Source organism: Camelus dromedarius, chromosome 29, assembly GCF_036321535.1.
Source record: "Camelus dromedarius isolate mCamDro1 chromosome 29, mCamDro1.pat, whole genome shotgun sequence".
In the NCBI taxonomy this organism is placed as follows: Eukaryota; Metazoa; Chordata; class Mammalia; order Artiodactyla; family Camelidae; genus Camelus; species Camelus dromedarius.
This window is the reverse complement of record NC_087464.1, coordinates 25,879,683-25,899,953: the sequence shown is the minus strand read 5'-3', so window position 1 is coordinate 25,899,953 and position 20,271 is coordinate 25,879,683. Positions and strand designations below refer to the sequence as shown.

The following is a 20,271-nucleotide window of genomic DNA, read 5'->3' as shown; positions in this document are numbered from 1 at the left end:
GACTACATTTACAAGGATTGTATATTTCTGAAGAAGCTGCTGACTTTCGATGTTTGAGGGGGTGGTTGATAATCATACCCTTTCTCTTCTGCTCTATGTTTTGAATCAATTGAAAGCTGTGGGAATCAGACGAATAGAGTACAAACAGCAGAATGCAGCTTAGATCTGTACCTGCAGTCAGGCTTCCTAATGGATGTCTCCTGGAGTGGATTTTCAACTTGCTGGCAGAGGAGCTGGAAAACTGAGAGCGCCCTCTCTGGGAGGAGTGGGGCTGCAGAGAACACTCCCGTCCTGGAGACGGGGCGGCTTGACAGGAGAACAGGAGGGCCTGGGATTGCTGTGTGGGCGCCTCTCCTTTTGGGAGCTCGCCTCTTAGGGGTGTGTGTGTGTGTGTGTCTCTGTGGTGTGGGCGGGCTTTCTTCCTGTCAGTTTCAGTATTGAAGATGGCTTGTGTGAAGGGCTGAGTCCGACGTGGCTGGGAGGGGAGTCACTGCCGGTCTTGATAGTGACTAAACTTCCAGTCAGGCCTTGCCTGAAGGAGTAGGGTGTTCTCCCCGTTAACAAATCTTGGGTACACCCATGTGAGGGAGTTGGAATTCTTCATAAATAAGGAGGATATTTCTGGATTCTTGCCTTGAAGGGAGGTGAATCAGCTGGTCTTGTTTGTCCAGACAAGTAGGAAGATGCCACAGTGACTTACGCACTGCAAGACATCTTAGCAGGTAGTTCAGAACCGTCAGATAGTCTCTGTGAACTGTTTTTTGATAAAACTGCCTTCTTATGGCTTAAAAAGAAGTTGACGATGTCGGTTGTAGGCCCCGTGTTAGAGACCATGGCTTTTAGTTGAGGAGTCTCCTGGGAGGCCCTGAACAGTCTAGCCAGATTAGTAGTATTTTCCTGCTGGTGCCTGTGATCTTGTCTTTGGGGTTTGCCTTTTCTGCACTTCAGGGGTATTGGCTTGTGATTCTCCAAAATAACCCACGAGAGGAATTCAGAGAGTGTTCTTTGTAGCTCCATGGGCTTCGGCTGCAGGGCTGGCTCAGGGGTGTCCAGAGGGCGCTGGCCAGTCCCGACCCTCCTCCTTCACACCCTTTATCACTGCATGAAAATATCTTCTCCTCTCTCTCATTTAAATAACTTAAAATTTCTTCCCAGTTGGTTGGTGAACAACATTGATTATGCATGGCTCCATGTAAAACACCAAATAAGGCATTGTAGGGAACGGCCGAGGATAAATACATGGCTTCTGTTTTCTAGAAGTATATAGTCTAGTGACAGACAACACCCACGGACATGAGTGACACAAGCGTGGGACAGCCCAGCCTCCTGCCTGTAGAAGAGCCAGCAGCCCCGGCATCACAGTTCATCGGCACAGCAGCTCTGGGGTGAAGCGCGCTTCTTCCCTGATGCCTCAGAGCCTCACTGTTCAGAGCTGTGGCCCTGGGCCAGCAGCAGCAGCATCCTGGGAGCTCACTAGACATCCAGGGCCAGGCGCGGCCCTAGACCTCCTAGAAGAGAATCATCTGAACGATCCCTGGCTGAGGCCGGTGTGCGTCGCAGCCTGGGAGGCGCGCCGCAGAGGATCCCAGTTGTGCTCATCTGCGCGCTGGGTCAGGTGCCCAGCTGGAGCTCGTCGCCCTGGCCGGGAGCCTGCAGGGCAGGTGCGCCAGATGTGCGGCCTCCCCAGCCGGGACGGCTGTTCTCCGTCCCCTGGCCAGTGGGGGTGGGGTCAGTCCGTGGGCTGAATTTGCTGCAGGAAGAAAGTGTCCTGCCCCAGGGGAAACAAGGAGGCAGCAGGAGATGAGATTCCCAGTCCTCACTTCCTCTTCCGTGTTGGGGCTCACATGGCCGTGAGGGCCAGCTGCTTACCAGCCCTTCACGCTGGGTCATTTCATCCCCTTTCCTGTGTGTGTGTGCGCGTGTGTGTGTGCGTGCATGTGCTCCCACGCTACTCCCAGTTCCCTTCGCGCTCAGCCTGTCTGTCGGCTTGACCTGGGTGTCAGAGATTCCCGCCGCCTCCACAGCATGGTTCTTCTGTCGCCTCTCAGACAGTCACAGTTCTCAAATACATGTGACCACTTCAGAGGAAGCACACACGCGCCTGTGTCCAGGTCTGAGTTCACAGCCGCGGGGTCTTGGGACTGCAAGCATCAAGTACTGCCTTTCATTCTGCCACTAGCACTTCGGGCCTTGGAGTCAGGCCCTTTCAAGCCGCCAGCTGGCTGTTAAGATGCATTTGTGTTTCCCAGGGGGCGTCATACCTCCAGCCCTCAGGAACCGAAACTCCTGGCGACTACCTTACTGGAAGTTCTATATACAGGGAAAGAGGAGGTTCTGCCCTTTTACTGTTATTACTTACAGTTGACCTTTGAACAATGCAGGTGTTTTGTGGGAGAAATAAAACTTCTAACCAGAGTTCATTTCTTTTACACTGTGTTTTGTTTCTAGTCTAAAAGAATATAATAAAAAAAAAAACTGTGTTTTTAAAAAAAAAGAAAACTGCATTCAAAGTTGCTTGGGTTAGTTCTCCTGTTACTTCAGTGCGATTATGTTATTCATTTAAATAGTAGATTTATTTGTTTGTATTCACTTTTTGTTTCCCCTCCAACCTTCTAATTTGATACACTAATTTTTCAGTCGATGTAACAATAACGTGGTTCTAAAACTTAGCTGTGCGAGAAGGTATCACTCGGAGGTCTCTCACTTTCCCCCTCTTTCTACCCACTTCCGGTGCCCCTCCTTTCCATCCTGTCTCTCCCACTCTTACAGGTAAATCTCATACATTGCTGGCTTATCCTTCTCATGTTTCTTTTCTGTACGTATCAGCGGATATGTTCGCACTATAGGGAAACTCCCACGTATTTTTCCCTAGTATTTGCATGGTATTTCTAGCATTTGCAGATTTTTTTTTTGGAGGGTATGATATTTGAAGCTAATTTTTTCAAATGTCTAGTTGTCTGAGAGACACTTGCTGAAAAGCTCGTCTTTTCCCTGGGGCTCTGCCTTTGGTAGCACCTTATCTACCTCCATGGAAGCTCAGTAATCATGATCTTGTTTCACTTTCCCCTTCCTCCTACCTTCCGTGTTCTCAGCTACATTATTTCTACCTTCCTGCACGTGAGACACACTGTATATAATACACAGCATGCTGTTCTCCCACAGGGTTTGTGCCTTTGTTCTAGTCCTGGGTCTACAGATGACACTGAATGCACACCATCCATGCCCTGAGCCCCGCACAGGTGTCCTCAGCCATCTGTCAGCGGATGAAGTTCACCCAGGACACTCCTCAAGAAGGGCTCGTGGGGGCAGGATAGTCTGGCATCTTACCAGTTTAAAAGTGTTTCTGTATTTTGACACTTAAAGGACAGCTTGTCTAAATATAAAATTCTCAGTTCATTCATTCTTTCCTTGGGTTTTTAAAAAAATGCTGCTCTGTTGTTATTCTGCACTGTAAGTTGTGTTTAGGGCATCTGGTGCCAGTCTGATTTCAGTTTTGATCTTTATGCTTAGAGATCTTGAGGTTAAAAAAAATTTAAGTCTAATAGTTTTATTAGGATATGTTTTCAAATCGATCATTCTGGTTCAGTTTTCTCTGGTACCTGTTGGGCCTTTTCAATATGTGCATTTTGGTCTTTTCTTGTTTCCAACGAGTCTTCCTGGGTTACAGTTTTAAGTATCAGGTCTGTTCAGTTGTTTTGCTTTTATCTTTAGGACCTCCTACTACACATCCTTTTCTTCTTTGGCTTTCTTCTCTTTCAACCACTTTACTTCTGATCCATTTTATTTCTTTGCCACTTTTTCATTTTCTTGGTTATTTTTTTCTGGCTTTCTTCGGTGACCCTTAGTAAAATTTTATTTGGATCTAGTCTCCCTTGGGGACTTTGTCATTTAATCTTTGATTCTGCAATGATTTTGTCTTTTCATTTCTTTCCCACATTCAGTCAAGTCTCATTTCATTTCTTCCTAATTATTGTCCATTTCTGCTTTTAATTTTTGAATTTCTTATCCAAGGTGGTTTCTCATTCCCCCAAACGCAATGACGGTTTGAAGACTGCCACCTGAACTCATGTGCACTCAAAGACCCCTTGCCCGTAGTGCGTGCTCTGACCCACTGGGGCTCTTCCGGGATTTTTACACTTAGTGTGGCCTTTCCCTTTCTGGTTGTGATTTTAGCTTAGTTTTAGTCCCACTGCTAGTGCCCCTTTTCTCTCTTGCACATAGTTTTTTCCAAAGTGCCCTTCCACATTACCTGCTTATAGGTAACCTGATACTTGGGCATTCCTCATCTTTTAGTTATGTTGTGGGCATAGGTTTTATATGATCTGTTTGTTGTTCTTATGGTCCTGTATTGTTTTTGGAAGATGGGCTGGGACACTCAGTTTATGCCCCTGCATTTGTTGCAGAAAAACGTGTTACAGCTCAGTTGTGACAGCAACCTGGATCCGGGCGAGAGACCAAGCAGCACTTGGAGAGTTGGAGAACACAGGTTTATTACGCCAGCGGGCCCAGAAGAGTCAACACTCCAAGCTCTGAGCCCCATCTGTAGGTTTACACAGGCCTTTTATAGGCTGCCTGTTTACACTTTGCAACGTCATATGCAAATAAGGTATAAGAAAAGTTGACTTATTAGGAACAAGCTTTGTAGAAATGGACCAATCAGGAGGGAGAGAAATAACCAATCAGGAATGAGCTCCATGCAAATAAAGTACTACAAATGGACCAATCAGAAGTTAGGGAAGTGGACCAGTCAGGAGTGAAGGAAATAACCAATCAGGCGTGAGCTCAGGGAACCAATAGAATTTTAGGGGTAAGTAAGCTGTTTCAGAGGCAAAAAGTGAGATAGAGCCTCTGGGCCGTGGAACCAGATGGTGCTGGCAGGAGAGTAGTGGCTCTGCCTGGGGGTCCTGCCAGTCTTTTTATGGGGCTTCCCGCCTCACATCTGCCTCACGTGTATGTGTAAACGTGCGTGTATGTGTGTAGATATTGTATGTGTGTACTTGTATCTGCTATCAGAATGTAATTCCTTAAGAGTAGCAATTCAGTTTTACTCATCTTTCTGTCTTTAGCAATAATCCCAGTACCTATCACATGCAATGCCCTTTAAACATTTCTTTTTCTTATTAACAATTAAAACAGAATTGCAGTAGAGCATGTTTCTCTGTTAAAAATCATCTATCTCTTTTCCAAAGGCTGCAGATAGCTAAAGGATTGTGACAGGAAGTGCAGACTCCTCTAACTATGCAGCTGGGCCTGCGGGCTGGACAGCGGCACGGGGAGTTATTTGAGAGCCTGAATGCACAGAAATTGCCATGTTGCTCATGACAGAAGGAATGTGATGTATGCATAGTGTTATAAGATGGTGCGTTCACTTCAGAGGAGAGCCCCATGGCTCCTGGGTGACACATGATTGTCCTTATTATTCTTGTGACTTGACTATGAAATGAGGTGAGAGAGTGCAGAAACCTTCTGCTTAGGGGAGCGGCAGATAGCGGTGCTGTGCGGTGCTCCTGTGCTCCGGATTGACTGGGAGGGTCCGAAGTGCCACAGTGAACGGTTAGTGTTCTGATGGAATCTGAGGGGAAGCGATGCCGTGCTCACCAGCACCGGTCTCACTCTGACTCTTCCTCACAGTCCTCCTGTCTGGGTCACGTACCAAATGAAACTTAATGTAATTTCTGCATGATAACTGCCATTTCTGTAAGAAATAGATACTTTTGTCAGTTTGTGATTCGGAAAGAGGGGAGAGTGGTGGATGTGGGGTAGGGATCAAACCTAGGAATGTGCTTGGGGACTTCTGTGCAAGTGTTACGGGCTGAATTGTGTCCCCCAGATTCGTGCGTTGAATCCTAACCCCCAGGACCTCAGAATGTGATCTGGTTTGGAGAAAAGGCATTTAAAGAAGTAATTAAGGTAAAGTGAGGTCATAGGGAAAGGTCCTTATCCTAGTAAGAAGAAATTAGGACACCTCCACACACAGAAGGAAATCTTGTGAACACAGGGAGAAGACAGCCACAGAGAGAGGCCTCGGAAGAAAAAAACCCCGCCATCACCCTGGTCTTGGGCTCCTGGCCTCCAGAACCACGAGAGAATACATCTCAGTTGTTTAAGTGACTGTTCGTGGTGCTTTGTCGACACCCCTACCAAACTAGTAGTGCAAAGGTACTCACCGCAGAATTTTTAAATAGCAGCTCCAGATGGAAACAAAAGAAGTGCCTGACAGTGGGCGTGGAGTTATGTTCGTGTCCCGCTCTGCCTGTCCTGCCCCCCTGGCCGTCCCCTGTGGGCGGCAAAGGACAGTGAGGGTAGTCAGGGCTGCGGGCTGCCGTCACCTGGGGTAACCTGATCCACCTCGCGAGAATCATCGGTCCTGAGCACCCCTGCTCTTGGGCCGCGGGCCCCTCTGTGCGGTGGATGGAGTTGATCGTGGACGTGCCAGGGAGAAACAGAAGACGGGTACTGTGCCTGGGGATTTTAAGGACTCAGGCTCAGTATATCCCTTTTCACCAAAACAATTTCATTTTGTTTTCTGCACAGATTTCCTCCAGAGCTCCCGCTGAATTCGGGTTTAAGCCGCTAGGTTCTCTTTACCGTCCGTACATGTCCAATTCCATGCCAACACCATATATACTTGTTATGTCTGATTAAATATTGTTTTTGCCAACAAAACCTTACAATATAATTCCCAAAATTCATTGCCACAAGCAAAAACCTTTCAAGATTTCCCCTAGCAGTTTCCTTATGAGCGCACTTGGTTTACTCTGGTCCATTTCACCTTGGCCCCCATGCTACACATGGTAGCGAGTAAGCGAGCTTTTCATTAGGGTGATTTCAGAGTGTGTGGTGCTTTGTGGGCATGAAAGCGTAAAACCCCTTTTACTGAAGCACCTAACTTACCTTTGGGGGAGAACTTTCCAGTTAGAGAAGTTTGACGTTTGGAAATTGTTAGTTTAATATGTGTGTGGTATATATGCATAGACAGGAATTTCATTTTTTCTCTGTATTTTGTTAAGTGGGCACAAAGTGGACGGAAGTCGTTTCTGTCCCTTGTGAGAGGGGAGCTTGGTTAGCAGGACGGTCTGCTCTCTGTGGGCTCTTCAGCACACAGGAAGCGGGTGTGGCGCTGGGGGGAGAAGAAGTGTGTGAGCAACCTGGAAAAAGATTAAAGTCAGACTACGAGGTTCGTGTCAGCCTCTGGACCAGGACTTTTCCATTCTTGGTACTTTAAAGAAATGAGCAACTTAGTGTTCTTAGAAAAGGAGAGACCATTCGTAAAAGCCGGCACCGCTCCCCTGTACTTAACTGCCGTGTTTCCAAGTGCTTTTGTTTTTTTAACAATCTGATTTTTTCTTTTGTTTGGGTGGGATGTGACCCTTCATTAGCCTGTATGTGTACTTAAGGAGTCTTGTTTTATTTGATTGGAGAATGTTTTTAAAATCATATGCACCTTAATAACTGTGTTTCTGGGAATGTCTGGCATGTTTATTGGTCAAATGCCTTGCAGATGAAAGTGAAACATTGTGAGGAATCTTCTGGATCAAACACGGATCTATTTTTACTTTAGTAAAACTATTCAAAGCATAAAGCCTTCAGTCTGGGTGTCGGTGCTGGCAGCTCACCTGGGAGGGCTGCTGGGAAAGTGCCTGCTATGGGCTGCAGTGATTTTCCCATCCCTGCTGCCTCTGGTTGTCGTGCTTGAACTACAGACATGGACCAGCTGAGCACCACCAGGTCTCCTGGGTTTCCAGAGCACTGCACGACAGCTGCGTTCACGGGCGTCCTGTTTTCTTCTGAGTTCACTAACATGCTTTCAAGTTTTCAAAGTCAGTGAAGATACCGTTGAGTTTTGTGTCTGACACCAGCCCTTAAGAGATTATTAGACGAATTCCGTTCTCCAGAGGAGCACTGGAGAGGTAGAGCTGGGGTCGGTGGCAGTCATTTTAGTTTAAAATTATACCTGCTCTTAAAACAAGCCGTAGACGCTCTGCAGTCCAGCTGGGAAATCGACAGTGACGAGCAGCAGGGCTGGAGCACGCCTGTGCTGAGTGCCGTCTCCCCGCTTCTCTGTGCTCTGGGCGTGCGTCCACTTTCTCCGTGCATCTGCTTGCCTGGCGACAGAGAGCAGGTGTCAGGGTCATAGCAGTTCACAGTTTACAGTTTAATTTTGTTCAGAGACGCTGGGCCGTTGAAGAAAAGCGCTCCTCACCATGGAAGGGTGCTGCTGCCTCTGCTCCTCCCCTTGGCTAGGGTCTCACGGCTGAAGGTAGTCGCCCCGTTCTGTGCGAGCCGGGGGAGGACTTAATGAAAGCCTTTTGGAAACATGTCCTAACAGCCCCTGGCCAACAGCATCGCGTCGTGTTCCTGTTCCTGGTAAAGGTGAGCTGGTAGGTGGAAAGGTGATCTGCAAATATGTATTTTTTTGTATTTCAAATTTCTTTGTAAACCGATTTCAGATATAACTTGCATGTAACACAAGGCACCCAATTTTAAGTGTAGAGCTCACCGAATCTTGACAACGTGTACGTTCTTTTTTTTTTTTTTAACATTTTTTATTGATTTATAATCATTTTACAATGTTGTGTCAAATTCCAGTGTTCAGCACAATTTTTCAGTCATTCATGGACATATACACACTCATTGTCGCATTTTTTTCTCTGTGAGTTATCATAACATTTTGTGTATATTTCCCTGTGATATACAGTGTAATCTTGTTTATCTATTCTACAATTTTGAAATCCCAGTCTATCCCTTCCCACCCTCCACCCGCCTGGTAACCACAAGTCTGTATTCTCTGTCTGTGAGTCTATTTCTGTTCTGTATTTACGCTTTGTTTTTGTTTGTTTGTTTTTGTTTTTGTTTTTGTTTTTTAGATTCCACATATGAGCGATCTCATATGGTATTTTTCTTTCTCTTTCTGGCTTGCTTCACTTAGAATGACATTCTCCAGGAGCATCCATGTTGCTGCAAATGGCATTATGTTGTCGGTTTTTATGGCTGAGTAGTATTCCATTGTATAAATATACCACATCTTCTTTATCCAGTCACCTGTTGATGGACATTTAGGCTGTTTCCATGTTTTGGCTATTGTAAACAGTGCTGCTATGAACATTGGGATGCAGGTGTCATCCTGAAGTAGATTTCCTTCTGGATACAAGCCCAGGAGTGGGATTCCTGGGTCATATGGTTAGTCTATTCCTAGTCTTTTGAGGAATCACCACACTGTTTTCCATAGTGGCTGCACCAAACTGCATTCCCACCAGCAGTGTAGGAGGGTTCCCCTTTCTCCACAGCCTCTCCAGCATTTGTCATTTGTGGATTTTTGAATGACGGCCATTCTGACTGGTGTGAGGTGATACCTCATTGTAGTTTTGATTTGCATTTCTCTGATAATTAGTGATATTGAGCATTTTTTCATGTGCTTTTTGATCATTTGTATGTCTTCCTTGGAGAATTGCTTGTTTAGGTCTTCTGCCCATTTTTGGATTGGGTTGTTTATTTTTTTCTTATTGAGTCGTATGAGCTGCTTATATATTCTGGAGATCAAGCCTTTGTCGGTTTCACTTGCAAAAATTTTCTCCCATTCCGTAGGTTTTCTTCTTGTTTTACTTCTGGTTTCCTTTGCTGTGCAGAAGCTTGTAAGTTTCATTAGGTCCCATTTGTTTATTCTTGCTTTTATTTCTTCTAGGAGAAAATTTTTGAAATGTATGTCAGATAATGTTTTGCCTATGTTTTCCTCTAGGAAGTTTATTGTATCTTGTCTTATGTTTAAGTCTTTGATCCATTTTGAGTTGATTTTTGTATATGGTGTAAGGGAGTGTTCTAGCTTCATTGTTTTACATGCTGCTGTCCAGGTTTCCCAACACCATTTGCTGAAGAGACTGTCTTTATTCCAATGTATATTCTTGCCTCCTTTGTTGAAGATGAGTTGACCAAAAGTTTGTGGGTTCATTTCTGGGCTCTCTATTCTGTTCCATTGGTCTATATGTTTTGGTACCAATACCATGCTGTCTTGATGACTGTAGCTCTACAGTATTGTCTGAAGTCTGGGAGAGTTATTCCTCCAGCCTCTTTCTTTCTCTTCAGTAATGCTTTGGCAATTCTAGGTCTTTTGTGGTTCCATATAAATTTTATTACGATTTGTTCTAGTTCTGTGAAATATGTCCTGGGTAATTTGATAGGGATTGCATTAAATCTGTAGATTGCCTTGGGCAGTGTGACCATTTTAACAATACTGATTCTTCCAATCCAAGAGCATAGAATATCTTTCCATTTTTTTAAGTCTTCTTTCATTTCCTTCATCAATGGTTTATAGTTTTCTGTGTATAATTCTTTCACCTCCTTGGTTAGATTTATTCCCAGATATTTTATTACTTTGGGTGCTATTTTAAAGGGGATTGTTTCTTTACTTTATTTTTCTGTTGATTTATCGTTAGTGTAAAGAAATGCAACTGATTTTTGAACGTTAATTTTGTAACCTGCTACCTTGCTGAATTCTTCACTCAGCTCTAGTAGTTTTTGTGTGGACCTTTTAGGGTTTTCTATATATAGTAACATGTCATCAGCATATAATGACACTTTTACCTCTTCTTTTCCAATTTGGATCCCTTTTATTTCTTTCTCTTGCCTGACTGCTGTGGCTAGGACTTCCAGGACTATGTTTAATAGGAGTGGTGATAGTGGGCAGACTTGTCTTGTCCCAGATCTTAGTGGGAAGCTTTTGAGTTTTTCACCGTTGAGTACTATGCTGGCTGTAGGTTTGTCATATACAGCTTTTATTATGTTGAGATATGTTCCCTCTATACCTACTTTGGCGAGAGTTTTTATCATAAATGGGTGTTGAATTTTATCAAATGCTTTTTCTGCATCGATTGAGATGATCATGTGGTTTTTGTCCTTTCTTTTGTTGATGTGATGTGTACGTTCTTGTAGCCGCCACCGCAGTCGCTAACAGGAGACAAGCCTGACTGCTGCTCTGGTTTCTGCAGAGCCCGCTCCCCGCTGCTCGCACTCACGGCCACCACCTTCCCTTTGATGTGCTCGGCCCTCACTCTGCACCACTGCTGCTTACTGCAGTCTGCTCTGGAACTGGCGTTTTGCTCTTAACTCCTTTTTCCCCCTTATACTTTCTATAATATCTCTAAGTTATGATTATTCTAATCACATTAGCCGCCCACCTTGCTTAAAATCCCTTGAGGACCCTTCGCAGTTCCCCTTCTCAGTCATCAGTTTCTAGGTAAGAGGTTGGTTCACGACGGCATTGAACAGTTGTGAAATATACACGGGGAACCGGACTCGTGAAGGGCAGGTGATGAGTTAGTTCACTTAACAGTGTGGAAGAAATAAAAGCTCACCTTGTATTTCAGGGTTTAAATTATCAGAAGCATTTTACTTGATTCTCACTTTATGCAAACAACTGTGAGGGAAGGAGAGAAGCATCTTTCAAATATTCATTTCAACGTTAGAAACTGGAGCCAGCCGAAGGAGCTTCCGATGACCAGAGCTGGAGCCACCTGAACAGGATAAGTAACGTGGTGCCGGATCATAACCCAAAGTACAAAGTAGAGTGTCCGTGAATCGACAAACAGGGAAAAGAGGCAAACTTCTTGGGAAGAGAATTCCAGATAATTGATATAGATCCTCTGCTCTCAACGAGCGGAAACTGAACTTCCCACTGACTGAGTGTGGGCTGCACGTGGTGACTTCCTTCCAGAGAACTCAGTGTGGAAAGGAGGGGAGGGGAGAGTAACTTTACATCAGAGAAACCTGAAGAACGGGTGACCAGTGTTGGCATGAAGAGTGACAGGCATGTTAGTAATAATAAGCACTGTGACCCCAGTCTAATCATGAAGAAGCATCAGGCAGATTCCAGCAGAGGAGCAGCCTGCAGAATAAGGGGTCAGGGCTCCTCAAAGCTGTCCAGGCTGTCACACACAGAGAAAGTCTAAGAAAACGCCACAGCCACAGGAGGAGCCTAAGGAGACACGACAGCTAAATGTGATCTGGTGTCCCGGATGGGATCCTGGAACAGAAAAGGACATTCGGTAAAAACTAAGGAAATCTGGGTGAAATATGGACTTGAGTTAACAAGGATGATCGATGCTATTTCATTAATTGTAAAACGTGTGCTGTGCTAACACAGGGTGTTAACACCAGGGAAACTGGGTGCGGAGTGTATGAGGACTCTGTACTGGTCTCAATTTTTCTGTAAATCTAAACCTGTTCTAAAAAATAACGTGTCTGAAACTAAGGAAAGCACTGTTGAGGGTCCCCGGTAACCCGCTGGTTTCTGTCTCCCCTGCAGTTTCGAGAGTGTTTGCTGCCTTGCTGACTCTACTTCCCTCTCTGACATCACCTTTGATGGCAACCCAATAGCTCAAGAGTCATGGTACAAACACACTGTCCTTCAGAATATGATGCAGCTGCGCCAGCTGGATATGAAGAGGGTCACGGTGGGTGAGGGTCCCCCAGAGTGCTCGCCACGGTGCTCCGCTGGGTGGGTGGGGAGCTGGGCTGCGCGCGCTTTGCTTGAAATGCTTCTCACCTTTGAAGCACTGTGGATCATCACGACTATGTACTTCTCAAGCATAACGGTGAGCCTTTTACCTCCTGTCCCCTATTCCCGCTTTCACTGAGTAGACCTAGCCTTCTGTTTAAACTAATCCTCATGCTTATTTTTCACTCTTGCTTAATATCCAACTATTTACTTTGGAGGAGATGAGTAAGAATTTCACCGGTGAGTTGCGCAGCGTGGCGGTTAAGGACGAGGGTGCTGGAGCTGGCCTGCAAGCCTGAGTGCTGGCCTGGCCGCTTTCCGGCTGCGTGCCCTTTGGCGGTTTACTTAATCTTTCTGTCCTCTTTTCCTCAGAGTAAAATGGGGATTGTGGTCGTGTCGTGTCACGGGGTTGCTGTCAAGGTAGAACGAAGTGCTAAGCCGCAGGACGGGCTGAGGCTCCCGGAAGCGGTGCGGCCTGTTGCGCTGGGCTTGACGCGCTCCCGCTCAGCGGGGCGTCTCGTCTCTGTTCATTGTGTCTCCATGGGAGACACTAGACGTTTCCATGTGGCTCCTGATCTAAGTGAAATGCTGCACACAGTACCCCTCCTCTTAACTGTACCATGTACGTAAGCATACTGCAGGCTCTAGAAAGTTCTGTGATAAAGACACTTGCCAAAATTTGTTTCATTGCACCCCAGATTTATTTGAATACTTACCATCAAAGAAAATATCTGTTAGTAATCAGTTTGATCATCTCTGACCTAGAAAAATGTCCTAAACTTCCATCTGTTTTCTCACTTCTAGACTCTGCTAATTTTGATGTGGATCCTGAGTGGTCAGCTAGGTTTGTTCAGCTGCCAGTCGGCTCACTGCCTGTACACTAATGTCACAGTGTGTGCCGCTCACAGTTCTTCCTCAGCAGTATTGTGGACATCTAAGGTGGCCAGCGGATGGGCAAGGTGTGGCGGGATCCGTAAGTCCCAGGAGGCCTCTCAGGTTCCGCCTGTCTCTGTTCATGGAGATGAGGTTCTCTGTCCTTCCAGTTTGCTCAGACCTGCACCGTCCACTGTGTCTCATACGTTTACCCTCATCTCCACAGCTGTCTCACTGAGGCATCTGTGGTTCTAACTGCTCTTCCGGATGGGGTTGTGACGAACAGGAACCCATTTATATAAAATAGTACTTAATTATGCTTCCCGTAGTGAATTTTATTTACTGAAGTACAGTCAGTCACAAAGCGCGCAGTTACCTTGTACGCCAGCCTTGTCTGCCACCTCAGGACGTCGTCTGTGAGGGCGGGAGCCGTTCTTCCTCCGGGCGGCAGGGGAGGACGCACCACACGGCTTCCTCCCTTCCTTTTCTGGCTCGCCCGAGGCTGGGCGCGCAGTCCGGTTCAGCCGAGGCTTGCTGGCTCAGTGCGCCCGGCCTGTGCGCGGGCCTCATGTAAGGAGGTGCGTGCCGCGTGCGGTGCCTGCCCTTGGGCGCCTGCCTGGCCAGGACGTGAGGAGATGGGCTGGGGTGGAGCAGGGCCTGCTGTTCTGACGTGTGTACAGCGGCCGACCTTGCGCGTCTGCTCCTCACTGTTTAATTTTAGAAATTAAATTTTTTTAAATGGAAATAATATCAAAATTAGAGGAAAGCTGTAAGTACAAAGAACTTGTTTTTCTTGAACCATTTGAGAGTAAGCTTCTGACTCAATTCCTCAGCCAGCCTGAACGCATCAGTGTGTATTTCCTGCAAGCAAAGACATTCTCCCATGTAAGCACAAGAGAGCCAACAAAATCAGGAAATAAATGCTGAGTAATTGCTAGTGTCTGATTCTCACACCACGGTCACGTTTTACTGGTCACATCAGCAGTATTCTGTGGAGCCACGTGGTCCAGTTTGGAATTAGATGTTGCAAAGAGGAGGTGCATTTTGTTGTCATGTCTCTGTCACCATTTTTCTGGAGCAGTTCCTCGGTCTTTCCTTGACTTTCATGACTTTGACATTTATGAAGATTACAAGTCAGTTATTTTGTAGAATGACCCTAAATTCAGGTTTTATTTGATGTTTCCTGACAATTTTTGGTTATAGATTTTTGGCGTAAACATCGCAGAAGTGATTTTGCGTACTCCCCCCTTGCCTGCTGGCAGGTGGTGTTTAATTTGTATTTGTCTCTTCACTGATGTTCTTCACTTTGGCTCGGTGTCCAAGACTTCAGTTCAGTTCTGGCCCTGTCTATCCAGACGTACCATCAGATGTCACAGGCTGAGGGCTCAGTCCCGTGGGACTGCATGCACGCTCCCTCCTCCGCCCAAGATGCTGGTGACAAGACTGTTACCTGTGCTTCTGACCCACTGGCTGTAAACCAGAGGGTCCCGTACCCCCGTCCTCAGGTCTGAGCTATTCGCTAGAGTGGCTCACAGAACTAAGAGAAACGTTCCACTTACTAGGCCACCAGCTCGCTGTGAAAAGACGGAAGTCAGAAACACCCAGGGGGAGGAGCCGCGTGGGGCGGGCGTGTGGGAAGGGACACGGAGCTTCCGCACCCTCAGAGCGTGTCCCTCTCCCCAGACCTCCAGGTCTCACCAGCCCCAAAGCTTCTGAACCCTGTCCTTCTGGGCTTTTATGGAGGCTTCATTAAATAGTCATGGCTGATTATGTATCATCAGCGACTTGGCAGTTGATTCAGCCTCCACCTTGTCTCCCCTTCCTGGAGGTCTGTGGGTGGGATGGAAAGTTCCAGCCCTCTAATTGCCTGGTTGGTTCTCCTGGCAACCTGCCTCCACTCTTAGGTGGGGTCCAAAAGTCATCTCATTAACAAAACAAAAGACACCTTTATCACTCCTCACATTTGGGAAATTCCTAGGGTTTTGGGAACTGTGAACCAGAAACTGGGATGAAGACCAAAGACGTATTTCTTATAATAAATCATAATATCACGCCTTTGTAATCCCATTCCTCATAAAAAATTCAATTTATTAACTTACTCATATCAGTATGGACTCATGGTATTTAGTCTCACCTTTTATTTATACCTTTTTACTGACTTTTTAAAAGATGTTTTATTAATTAACAGGTCTGGCAAACAATAGCCCATGAGTGGGCCACCTATTTTTGTAAATAAAGTTGCCCTGGAGCACAGTCACGTTCACTCATTGATGAATTACCTACATTTGCTTTGATGCTGCGATGGCACAGCTGAGTAGTTACTGAAGAAACGTGTGGCCTGCAGCCCTAGAAGATTTGCCGTCTGGCTGGAAGTTTGCTAATGCTGGGTCTGGAGCTATTTTTTCTCTTTAAGAATGACATCTTGATTAAATTTTTATATAATTTACCATAGGAACATTCTAGCTGGGGTGGATCACACAAATATTTAATGAACTTCCATGCCCTTGGGCTGTGGTTCCCAAACTGTGCCAAGGATGCTGAACTCACAGGGGCCCTGTAGAATGTTTATAATTTCCAAGCTAAACACAGTGATATTTGAGCTCTGTGAGACACAGAAAATTACCAGCTTAAGGTAATTTTCCATTTCAACATTAGGTCACAGTGCATTTCTCTCTATGGCATCATATTCTGGCAAAGCTGAGCTTTCAGTGGTGATTGTGATAAAAACAAACACCATGCCAAAATCAGGACAGAGCAAGCAGTGAGGGTGGACGGCCGGGTCCAGGCTAGTTCTAATGTGTGAGAAGTCGGGTGATGCTCTGCACGTGCACGCAGTTCATCGGTAATTGTGGTTATTTAAGGATGGGATTTTTTCTTTAATTTACACGTATTATTGCTTTTTCAGATGGCTGCTAAGTTGCTAAAACATGAATACTTACTAAATTGTTTACTAACTGCTTAGTAAACAGAGCTGTAACATATTTCTTTTGACCTAGAGACACCGTGAGAAGATTCCTGAGTGCAGGCATGCAGGTGGAGTACGATGCAAGGTGACCAGCTAGTTAGATACGATCCATCTCTAGATTAGTACATACACACCACACACACACACAAACACACACACACACACACACATACCCATGATGCCGTCAAGGAGCAGAGCACTCCTGTGTCTGCTGGAGAAGCAGGGAAAGCTCCCAAGGAGGAAAGACTTGAGCCTGCAGAGCAGCACAGGAGGAGGAGGATGTATGCGTGGACGATGCCCAGGGAGGTGCAGGCGCGAGGAACGCCGAGCGCCGTGGGAAGTGCGGCTGCGCACCGAGGGCGGGGGGAGGAGGGCACGAGCAGGAGGATGCTGCCTGGCGAGGGTGGGGTCGCGGAGGGCATTTATGCCATAAGAACAAGTTTAGAGTTTTGTCCTGAACGTGATAGGAAACCCTTGAAGGGTTTCCTGGTTAAGTGGGATCTGCCTGTTGGGAGGGTTGTCTGTGTGAGCAGTAGTGCAGAGGACGAGTGGGGAGGCCAGGCAGGGCGATTAGCCAGGGTAGGAGCTCTGGGGGTCTGGTCCAGAGGAGCGGCAGGAGGTAGCAGGATGTTGGGAGATAATGTGAGTTATTGGCCTCAGTTCCTGTTTTGCTTTTGTTATCTCTGTTAGGAGGAATGGCTTATAGTTAGTAAAGAGTGGAAATAAATATCAGTAAGATGAAAGTAAAGCCTAGGATAGGTGAATGAAAAGCTTGAATTAGACCCGTTTAGAGCAGGGGCTGACAGTAAGCACACCGGGCTTTGGGGCTTACGCAGGCTCTGGTGAAAACTGCTCACCTCTAATTGTAACCTGAAAGCGGTCGTGGACGGTACGTAAATGAATGAGCATAGCCCTGTTCCAGTAAAACCTTATCTACAAAAACAGGTGGCACGCTGGATTTGGCCTGTGGGCAGGAATGTGTCAGTCTTTGATCCAGAACAAGGAATAAATGGAGTGAATAAACTGCTAGGCACCTGCCAATTCTGTCTGAGAAGCAGTGTGGAATAGCAGAGTAGCTGAAAGGTAAGATGGACTAATCTGTCTTTTTATCCTGAAAGGAAAGAATCCAGAGTCCACAAGTGGTGACAGCAAACTTGCAGGAAAGAAAGCTAAACTGAGGTGTCAGAAGGCGGGTTGTGAGTCCTGGAGGAACCGACCCCTAGGAGGCGGCATGAGTTCACTACACACAGTTTGTGCCGGACAGAACTAGGTGACCGTCCTGGATACTATGAAGAGACCCCTCAGAGAAGTGCTGCGGGGGACAGTGTCTTGGTATTCAGGCAAAGCATTCCACAAAGTCTTTATGACAGCACTTTGAGTACGCTGTGACAGCATGGTTGAATGGCTTTGTGGTTCAGGTGTCCCTGCAGAACACGAGTGACGGGCTGACGCCAGCCTGGAGAGACAGCTGTCCTGGCGTGCCCTGAGGCTCTTCCTTAGGCTTGTTCTGTTCAACATTTTTGAATATCGACTAGTTGAGAACATTTATATTATTCTGATAAAATATGTAAATGACAAACTGGAGAAGTTAGAGACTCTGGTATGTTGGTTGATCAAATTAGGATCCAAAAATAGCTCAACAATCTAGAGCAAAGTTGGGCAAACTACAGCCCGTGGGCCAGAGCCAGCCCACGGCTGGGGGTTTTTTGTTTGTTTGTTTTTGTTTTTTTACAGCCCTTAAGCTAAGGATGGGTTTTAGATTTGCTGAAGCATTGTGAAAAAAGAAAAAGAAAAATGCTTGAGAGACATTTTATGTGGATCACAAAGCTTAAAATATTTACTATCTGGCCCTTTACAGAAAAAGTTTGCTAACTTCTAGTCTACAAAAATAAGCAGAATTTAGCAAGATAAAAAAAATTGATACATTGGAAATTCTAGACTTTACTTCATAAAAACAAACAATAATTCTCAGCCAAATGCAGGGTTTTGGGAAACGAGAATTAGCATATGTGAAAAAGACCTGCATTGGAATTGATAAGTTTAAACTGAGTTAATTATAAGATATGATTGTTAGAAGTTAATATGATTTTTAAACCAATATTCATTTATAGAAATAGAGAATTTAGAAAAATGGACAATAGCCCCCTTTTTTTCTTTAACTGTTGAATTACACCGGAACTGTTAGTTTTAGAGGGGTGATAGCAAACTGGAGAATTTCCAGAGAACCTGGCACGATGCGTTGACAGAGGAGAAGACATAAGGAAGATAATGTAGTAGTCTTCAGGTATGCTTACAGCTGTCCAGAAAAGGAGAGACTAGATGCATTTTGAGGGTCTAGAACGAGGACAGTTGCATAGAAAATCCTGCCTCCCAGAACTTTTTATTTCCAAGGCAGTATTTTGTGAAAGCAGGTGCTGTTCTCACAGTTCTGAAGTGACGTGGTGCCTAAAGTTTTCACCTCGAACGCACATTTAGTTGGCGTCACATGAACTTGTTTACAGTTCGCTCTCTGGAGGTGGGGAAGCCTGTCGGACGGAGGCACGTCTCCTGCCACGGGAGCCGTTGCCTGCTGGTTCTCCTCCTCCTCCTGACAGATGGAAAGCTGGTGCCTCCCCTCCTTGGAGTTGGGTGTGGCTGTGCAACTTGCTTTGGCCGATGAAACGTGAGCAAATGGAATGTATATAGTTTTCAGAGACAAGCATTTAAAAGCCAGTGCGCGCTCCTCCGTGCTCTCCTCCCACGTGGTGCTCACTGGAGAAGCCCGCGCTGAGCTGAAGGTGCCGTCAGGCCCCGGCACCAGGAGTGCGTCGCCACTGCGTGGGGACAGTTGTGGTGGTCTTACAGGATCAAGAAACAAACCTTTCGGGGGGAGGGTACAGCTCAAGTGGTGGAGTGCATGTCTAGCATGCATGAGGTTCTGGGTTCAATCCCCAGTATCTTCATTAAAAAAATAAATAAAACCTGATTACCTCCCCCTTCTAAAAAACAAAAACAAACAAACAAACAAAAGAAACTTTTCTTACCGTAAGCCAGTGTAAGCGTTGCAGGTGTCCTGGCAGTGTCCCCCGGCCTGGTCTGCAGTGCAGTACTGCTCCTGGGCCAGGCGGAGGCAGGGGGCGCGGCTGCTCTTCTTCACTCTGCCGGTAACTACAACCCTGGAAAAATCAGTTTTCTCTGTAAAAAAAAATTGTTTGAAAAATATGGGCCATCCTCTTCTAGACAAATCTCTGTGATTTTTAAGTAGTCAAGGAGGGCAGTGTCTTTGTAACTGTCTGTTCTGAAGTCTCTGGGTGAAAACCCACGTTGCCACTTGTTAAAATTCCACAGAGGAAGTTGCTGCCTGTATTAGGGCTGCTATTATTTACTTTGGAGCAAAACATCTTCTCATATAATATTTGCATCGTTTTAGAGCTTTAATAATCTGACAGAGTATAATGCCTATTAAATCACTGTGCTTCTTAATTAATATGAAATCGTTTCCATATTGGGTCTTCGTGACGAACTGAAATAAGGAAAAAAGTGCACGTGTATTTTTAGTCCCAGATAGATCCCTTTCTTTTGCTACATAAAGGATATGGCTTTTGTCCCAGAAATTGGACTATTATCATGAAGATGCCAGAATTTTACAGTATTTTTCCTTCTTACCCACAGGTTTATAGCTTATCTTTACAATTAGAGGTCTATTTTTGTTTCTAAGTTTAGATGCTCCGTAATTATTTGGGCTGAATAATTACCAGGTGTATAAATTTTTTAAAAACACTCAGTGTTTGAGTTGATTTGGCTTATACCCGGTTTTCCTAGGTTTAGCTTTCCTGTTAAAGTTCTACTGTTTTTAATAGAAGCTCAAGTTCTTTTTGAAAACTTGATGAAATCATCTCTTAAGTATGCACAGTGTGTGATCCATGCACTTTCCAGTACTGTGTGCAACTGGCTCTTTGAATAA

At 45.6% G+C, this 20,271-nt stretch overlaps 1 protein-coding gene across 2 annotated transcripts in view; it reads left to right on the top strand.

Moving 5' to 3' along the window:
* The window catches only part of LRRC49 (leucine rich repeat containing 49), a 102,964-nt gene that overhangs the window by 46,920 nt on the left and 35,773 nt on the right, over positions 1-20,271 (top strand). For both annotated transcript variants that reach the window (XM_010977939.3, XM_010977940.3), the window contains one exon: positions 12,299-12,446. In XM_010977939.3, coding sequence (XP_010976241.1) covers positions 12,299-12,446 — 148 coding nt within the window. The remainder of the gene's footprint in view (positions 1-12,298; positions 12,447-20,271) is intronic.